The 7364-nt window shown below is 48.6% G+C and overlaps 2 protein-coding genes across 2 annotated transcripts in view; one reads left to right on the top strand and one right to left on the bottom strand.

Moving 5' to 3' along the window:
• SPPG_01052 (uncharacterized protein) overlaps positions 1-2260 on the top strand; it is a 3764-nt gene extending 1504 nt beyond the window's left edge. Inside the window, exons 1-4 of the mRNA XM_016749375.1 lie at positions 1-108; positions 176-343; positions 416-1541; positions 1619-2260. The exon at positions 1-108 is cut by the window's left edge and continues 1504 nt beyond it. Coding sequence (XP_016611616.1) covers positions 79-108; positions 176-343; positions 416-1504 — 1287 coding nt within the window. The 5' untranslated portion in view covers positions 1-78 and the 3' untranslated portion in view covers positions 1505-1541; positions 1619-2260. The remainder of the gene's footprint in view (positions 109-175; positions 344-415; positions 1542-1618) is intronic.
• On the bottom strand, positions 2243-7339 carry SPPG_01051 (uncharacterized protein). The gene is made up of 16 exons (XM_016749374.1): positions 7106-7339; positions 6900-7031; positions 6666-6818; positions 6515-6604; positions 6342-6451; positions 5985-6265; positions 5850-5910; positions 5610-5783; positions 5468-5551; positions 5304-5395; positions 5080-5245; positions 4893-5015; positions 4674-4829; positions 4436-4592; positions 3923-4365; positions 2243-3861 (listed from the first exon to the last, which is right to left on the bottom strand). The coding sequence occupies exons 1-16, from the start codon at positions 7137-7139 to the stop codon at positions 2407-2409; spliced, it is 3711 nt and encodes a 1236-aa protein (XP_016611615.1). The 5' UTR covers positions 7140-7339; the 3' UTR covers positions 2243-2406.
• Between the last annotated feature and the right edge of the window lie 25 nt (positions 7340-7364).

Genomic DNA, 7364 nt, shown 5'->3' with positions numbered 1-7364 from the left:
TTTTTCCCCAAGCATCCCCATCGCTTGCTGTCATGTATATATGATTTACTTTGGCGACATCAACCTACATTTATGTAAATGCCTGTGGCACATATTGCAACCATGCAGGTAAGCTTCTCTGAACAATGGATGGTCGCTATATCCTCCAAGTCAAACTTACTTTTGCTTAACACAGGAGGAAATCACAACTATTTTTGTCGTCGGGTTCCCTGATGATATGCAAGAGCGCGAATTTCAAAACATGTTTACATTCTCTTCTGGCTTTGAAGCTGCCACACTCAAGATACCTTCACAAACCGATAGCGATGACGGAACAGGAACCAACAATGGCAGGAAGCAAATCGTGAGTCCTGGAAATTATCCAAGCTACGTTTTTCACACTGACTTATCAACCATTCGATATTTTTTCCCACAGATTGGTTTTGCAAAGTTTAGAACTCGCCTTGACGCTTTGGAGGCCAGAGACGTTCTTAGCGGCCGCAAGGTCGACGCCGAGCGAGGCTGCGTATTGAAGGCAGAAATGGCAAAGAAGAATCTTCACACGAAACGTGGTCTGTCAATCGATCACGCTACCCTCGCCAACGGCTTTGGCATGAACCCAATGGCCCACCTTCAACGGCGCGGATCCAAGGATAGCACAATGTTTCCCGACCCGTTCTTCCTTGGCGCACCACCAATGTCAACACCACCGCTTACACGGGATCTTTTCGGTGCTCCTGACTTCCCGTCTCCAATTGACATGTGTGACCTCTATGGATCCCAAGAGTCCATGATGGGACGCACGTCACTGAGCGAATCTCCATACTCTGCACGAGCAGGCTCCTTCTCAGAGTTTATGGACGTGCGTCCTGGACAACCAGGCGGAATGGTGACTGGTCGCCCAAATGTCGTTGATGCCAACACTTACAATGACTTTTTGGACAATGGTCCATCACCCCCCACAACGGTGGCTCGCAGTCAGTCGTTCTCGGAGCGAGGATTCAGCAGCGCACTTTTCAGTAGCGAAAGCCTACTTCCCAGACTCTCTATTCTCGGTATGAACACCACACCCAGCGGTAGCACGGGTAGCTGTAGCGGTAGTGCCTCTAGTGCGTCAAGCTCTGCCGGAACTAGTCCAACCGGCCTGGGACCTTACGGTCCTCGTTCCAACGGCGACCAAAACCCACCATGCAACACACTCTATGTCGGCAATCTCCCACATGACACATCTGAGGAGGAACTTCGGCAACTCTTTTCTCGTTGTCCGGGATACAAGCGAATGTGTTTCCGTAGCAGACCGAACGGACCAATGTGTTTTGTCGAGTTTGAAGACGTGCAATGCGCGACGCAAGCCCTTGTTCAGCTCTATGGCAATCCTCTCAGCAACTCGACAAAGGGCGGCATTCGCTTGAGCTACTCTAAAAATCCTCTGGGTGTTCGTCCTCCACCAGCTGGCCCTCAACCCATGGTCCATCAACCGCTTATGATGATGGAAAAGGAAAGTCGCCTTATCCATGGACATTAGGTTCGAGGTGATGCTTCATTTATAAATATTTACGATGGTATGTATCTTGTCCTATTTGCGTGCGCGAAAACACTGTGCGTCAAGATATCTGATAGCAACCGTTCAATTTGTTAGCAATTTCCTTCACCGACACTTCCGTTCGCTAGTACCGCAATCAAACAACTTTTTTCACTGCTTTTGTCCCGTTTGTACATTAAGCGAACGGGTTGTGCTTGCACATGCCCATCCATGTTCACCATTGTCCTTTTTCTCTGTTGGAGCAACCTTGTAGGCTTGCTTTTCTTGGCTTTTCATCTTGAGCTGTAGGACAGATTTTTTTTTTTTTGAGAGAGAGTCTTCTGCTTTTGTTTTTCTTGTATATACTCATGCACGCTGCAGAAGCGATGGTCTTTTTGGCTGCGGTTTTCTTTTGAAAGCTTTTCTAGTGTAGCTCATTCTTTTCGTGGTCTTATCGATAGGTAGGAAGACATTTTCATCAGTTTTCTTTTTTTTCTGTCGTATTGCTGGGCCGGGAGAAACAATTTTGTTTTTACTGTAAAGTGGGATAAAAGGGCAAAAAAAGAAAACGGGTCGAACAGCGTTATGTGGCAGAAAGTAGGCTCTTTTGATTTCTTTACACTTTTTTGTATGCAGAATTATCTTTCTTTTCTCATTCTTGATCGTTTCTTTATTGTTTTTTTATATACGAGTTTGCGTTGATTCAAAAAAGATTGCAATTGTCAACTTGTTGGGTGCTGTTTACGTGACATTTTAGCCTACATGGACATTCAACTGCCCTATTGGATTCTTTTGAAGACTATCTTGATGGCTTATTACATATTATGCTACCTACAAAACATAGAAATCTAATCTCCTACATTAAAGTACCACCACCCCAACGTAAACATATTTGCCCTTGCCAATTACCGCTGCTCAGGTCTCCCTTGATACCCATAAGGTCCGTATGAAGGTGCACCAGGGTAATTTGGGGGTTGGGGGCCTTGCGCACTCCTATGATACATTTGTCCACCCGGTGAGGTCGGTCTAGCGGATGCACTTGACGGCAGCGGTGCCTGCTGATACTGAGCTTGCCGATATGGTCCTTGCGGTTGCTGATATGGCCCTGGAGCTTGCTGATAGAAACTCACGGGAGGACTTTGACCCGGATAATATCCATACGGCGGGGTGTTTTGTGCCGGCGGTTGTTGGGATTGTGGTAGAGGTGCTTGGCGGTATGCTGCCTGTCGATATAGCGGCGGGCGAGGTGATTGTGCTCGAAAAGGAGGGTAATTAGGTACTTGTAGAGGCGGTGTGGAAGGAGCGACAACGTGGTCAGAGGATGGATAAGAAGGCTGTTGCTCAGTGCGCATATTGGGCGGTTGAGTAGGAGTGGTTCGGTCTGCCGGCTGACGACTCGAGTGACCATATGAAGGCGGTTGACGCCCTGTATTACTTTCCAGCAATGATGCTGCAATGGCTGCTTTAAGCTGTTCTTCTTCCGCGTCGCGACTGGACGGTCTCGACTCTTCAAAAGATCGTGCACTGCCCTTCCGCATGTCGTCACCCCCTGACGCTGTAGCTGGCAGCGACGTCCGCTCCACTTCGTCTCCGCGCTGTTGACTCTGCAATGGCGGCGAGACACCTTGTGGCCGCACAAGTGGAGCACCACGGGATTTTATACGCGGGGGATATGCTTTCGAGGCGATATCAGTAGATGACGAGCGGATATTGGCGGGATCGGTCTCCTGAGGATACCCGGTGCCTCTAAGGGGGGCGGACGGCCGCGTCGTTTGTAGAGGTGGAGCTGGATTGTCAACGGGCTTCACGGGTGGGTATCCCAGCGGACTGATCTGCGCGGAATAGTCCCCGGACGAATGGCGAGAAGTTGGTGGTACGTCCTGTCTACTTTTCTGCAAAGAATATGGGCTTGGACCGCCGTAAACAGGAGCCACGTTTGCCTGAGGACGAGAAGGTGTCGCGTCCGGAACTGATATAGCTTGCTGATACCCCTTCGCACCCCCTTGGGCATACTCAGTTCCCGGCAATGCATTGCTCCCTGGAAGGCGTCCTGGTGCCAGTTCACTACGCGGATATCCAGAGCCGGAGGACATTGGGCGGGATGGTCCGTCTGTAGACTGCTCTGTTCTCGCAGCCGGCGAAAAAGATTCGCCAGAGCTAAAAAGATCTGAGGACGAGCTTGCCGAGCTTGAGTGAACGCGTGTCGGCGCCGGCGGACGCCCTTGACCTTGTGCAACTGGAATCGCTTGCAGAGAAGACGGTGGAAGTGCACTGCCTTTAGTTGGCGAGCTGCCCGTCTTTGGAGGAGGGGACGGTGCTTCGCCTTCCGGATATCCTGAGAATCTTTTAGGTTCCGGTTGCTGTGAACATCAAAATTAGGATTGCTACATCTGGGTTCTCAGAAATGACCATTTTACTCACCAAAATCGGGGAAGGACCCGCTACCCATGACACAGGGCGAGGTCTCTGTGGATTCGCAGATGACGATGGAGAAAGTCTGGAGGTATTGGGAAAAAGAGACGAGGCCGAGTGCGAGTGCTCTAACGCAGGAGGTCCCGCTGTTCTTCCAGACTTCTCCAGGACCAGTGAGGAGCTAGACTTTGAGTGAACGAGACCCGTTCGCGTTGGATCTGAAGATACGCGTTTGGGCTCGACGATCTCGGGTGGTGGGGATGGCAACACAGACGACATTGCGGGTATCTGCAATTCCTGCGGCGGTTGTGGTAATGGCCGATCCCGGGGAACAGATATGGGTTCCCTGCTGGGGAGTTTAACTGGGGGCAGAACAAATGGTTTCCTCCCAGTGGCTCCGAGATCACAGAGGCCCCCTATGAATTCGGTTGGAGTGACTAAATTTGTTGAGCCTATGGGTATGATAGTGTTCAGCACTCGATTATCAGTCCTCAATAGAGTATACGTGTAGCTAATACGTACCAATGATCACTTCTCGCTGCAACTCGCTTGTGACTTCATATGCCACCCGCACTTCGGCAAAAGATAGGCCGTCCACAAATAGCACGATAATGCGACTGCCATTCGTTCGAAGATCCACATTTGTCTGTGCTCCGGTAGCCGGCTTTCTTTTCCCCCACTATAAATGTGAAAGGTATCATTGAAAAAACGGTAACAGAAACGTCGTCCAGAAAAAGTGTCGTGTAGTGCCAATACTTACTGTAGGCTTGAAGTCTCCAGTGAAGGCAACCAAGGTGCCTCTGCCCGGAGTCTGATGTGCGGATTTACTCGACTCAGAAGTGCCATTTATTTCTATGCTTGGTTGCACAACAGTCGGTGGAAAAATGGCGGAGTCGAGCTTTCCTGTAATCATATCCTACTTGACATTATCAATAAATCTGATGTATTACGCAGAGAGTCATGGACATAAAATACCAACCTGTAAGATATATTTTAAAGCAGGTACGTATCGGTGGATGTCAAAGGGCTGTTCATCAGTATCCTGATTCTTTTTCTTCTGGCGTCTTGCTTCCGCTTTACGCCCAAGATCTGTATATCGCCACTGCCAAGAATGTTGCAACATGAATAAAAGGGCCTTTCCGAATGCAGATCGATAGTCAATTTACCTGAGGACTATTTGCTTCAATCAAAGCTGGTGTTCTCCCCAGGAAATCTAATCCATTCAGGGCCGCAGCCTCTCGACCCAACTGCGCCGCTTCGATTAAGCGGTCACAGTCAACATTGGAGACTCCAAGGGCGTAGGTAAGAATGAGACGTAATTTATCCTGTAGGCTGCGGATCATCAATGAGCAATCAAACAGTACGAAGAACATTGGAAAAGCGGACATACGAAACATTCGGACTCTCCAAAATTGCGAGGACGTCATTGATCAGCGTTTCTGTAATACCATCGCCGTTAGGGGTTTCGCCAGTGACTATGATCTGAAAACGTGAGTTGTATGCCAATTAGCGTTACTAAGTCACCATCATTGTGAGATTGCGAGGTGTTTGGACCTGTTCAATGCTAGCCACTTCGTCCAGTTGGCGGTCATTCACTGCCTGCATTATTTCTGCGTAGAGATGTATATGAAGAGCAACCTACATAATGTGTTATTGCACAGATCGAAAAATCAGTAAACGACGGCTGCATAACCACCTTTTCCAATGTTTTTTGGGCATCTGGAAGGGAAAACAGCTTGATCTTCAACTGTTCAATGCGCTTCAAGGCATTTTCAGATGACTCTATCGCGGAACTCTCGGCATCTAGCTTGTTCTTAGTCTCAAGGATTTTTTTCCAAGCGTCTGCAATGAAATGATGCCGAATGTTTTTCTAAGAGCAAGAAATTATAAGTCAATCAGTTGCCAGCTTGCATAAGATAGTGCACTCTATGCGTACATAGAGGCCATCGGACTCGTCCAGCACAGCTGTCTGCGTCGTGGTATCGTCTTTACTATAACTAAAATCACGAACGGTCAAAGCGTCTAGTCGAGAACCAAGTAAGATAGACAGACGTCTCCTTAAAAGACTTACGTCACTTTAGTTCCATCTATTTGGAGGATATCATGGGCAGCAGCTTGGTACGTCAATGTGTGTATTAAAGGGGCAAACGGGTCCACACTTCGATCCAAAACGAGGATCTGTGCTGGAGCATAGGGTGTTGTAGGCGGCCATTCGGGATCAAGGTCTTTTAATTGATCAATAGCCTTCTGCAACTTGAATGCCATATGCGCAGATAGCGAATCACTTTTCCCGGAAGGATCGAAATATCGAATTGTAGGACAGTCTTCAAGGGTCCATAACACTGACTTCATCTGCAGATGTAATTGTGTACGCTAAACTTCGAACAGACGGGGATCACCCAAGTACTTGCGCCATTGTGTCACTGACCTGCTCGGCAATCTGCTCCAACCAACGATCCAATTGGGCGACATCCATCACATTGCGCAGCTTTGTGAACGGGGTTGGGTCATTGAAGTGATAGACCTGTGACTCCACAGCTGATTATATGGAGTTTGAGAAACATATATACCAAGCAAGCGAGCCGCAAGGACTGTACATACGAGTGAAGTCAATATTTAGCTCTTTCAAGGCTTGGATGTAATTTCGGGCTGGAGAGGCTTTGATCATGTCAAACAACGGATCAGGTAGACCTGAAAACTGAGGTATAAATGCAGGTATTGATGAACACAATTCTAGCCAACTGAGGGTTACCGGATATGCAGAATATGTGGGCAGCTGAATACATGGGCTTTGGGCCGCGGAAGTCATTTATCAGAGCTTTGATTGCGTCGACTGATGGGGTGATAAAATAGATGGCCTCCTTATCCGGGTATGGCGTCCGTGACCGTGTTAACGGCTCCGTCACTGGCGAAAGGGAACCAAATATCTACATTCATTCCTAAACCTCAACCAAGCCCGGAGGAAGAATTACCAAGCAGTACCCACCAGGGACGTTCACGTCGGATAAGTCATGCAAATCGCAAACACTATTCAAAATCCGAAGGGCATTCTCTTCCACAACTAACACCTTCCATTTGCCAGGCGACTGCACTGACTTTAGCGAGTCGACGAGGATGCCTGGACATAAAAGAGCCAAAAACAATCTTAGCACAAACCCGGGTTTTGGACTTTGGAGTACTGCAAGCTCTCACGTTTTCTAACCGCCTCCCGAAGGGACACCGGCATCTTGAAATTTTGGCGGGTATGAACGCCCACCAGAGATGGCAGACGCTGCCAGACGTTTCAGAGACGGCAAACAGCGGAACTGTCCAGACGATATATGTTCAGCTCAAAGCACCTTCCTTCGGTGTCGCCGAGCTTTGGGAATCAGCAACAATACAGAAAATGTCAGCAGTACCAATGGACGGGGAAAGCAAGCGATCGAGCTGTCCAACAGCCATGAGCGGCTTA

Source organism: Spizellomyces punctatus (assembly GCF_000182565.1).
Source record: "Spizellomyces punctatus DAOM BR117 chromosome Unknown supercont1.2, whole genome shotgun sequence".
Lineage (NCBI taxonomy): Eukaryota > Fungi > Chytridiomycota > Chytridiomycetes > Spizellomycetales > Spizellomycetaceae > Spizellomyces > Spizellomyces punctatus.
The sequence above is the reverse complement of the archived record's forward strand: the minus strand, read 5'-3'. Positions and strand labels throughout refer to the sequence as shown.

Coding starts and splice junctions, on each gene's coding strand:
- SPPG_01051 (XM_016749374.1), bottom strand. CDS start 7,139: ATGCCGGTGTCCCTTCGGGAGGCGGTTAGAAAAC. Junction 5,784..5,849: donor ACGAGTCCGATGGCCTCTAT/GTACGCATAGAG, acceptor TCTTGCTCTTAG/AAAAACATTCGGCATCATTT. Junction 4,830..4,892: donor CTTTAAAATATATCTTACAG/GTTGGTATTTTA, acceptor AATGTCAAGTAG/GATATGATTACAGGAAAGCT.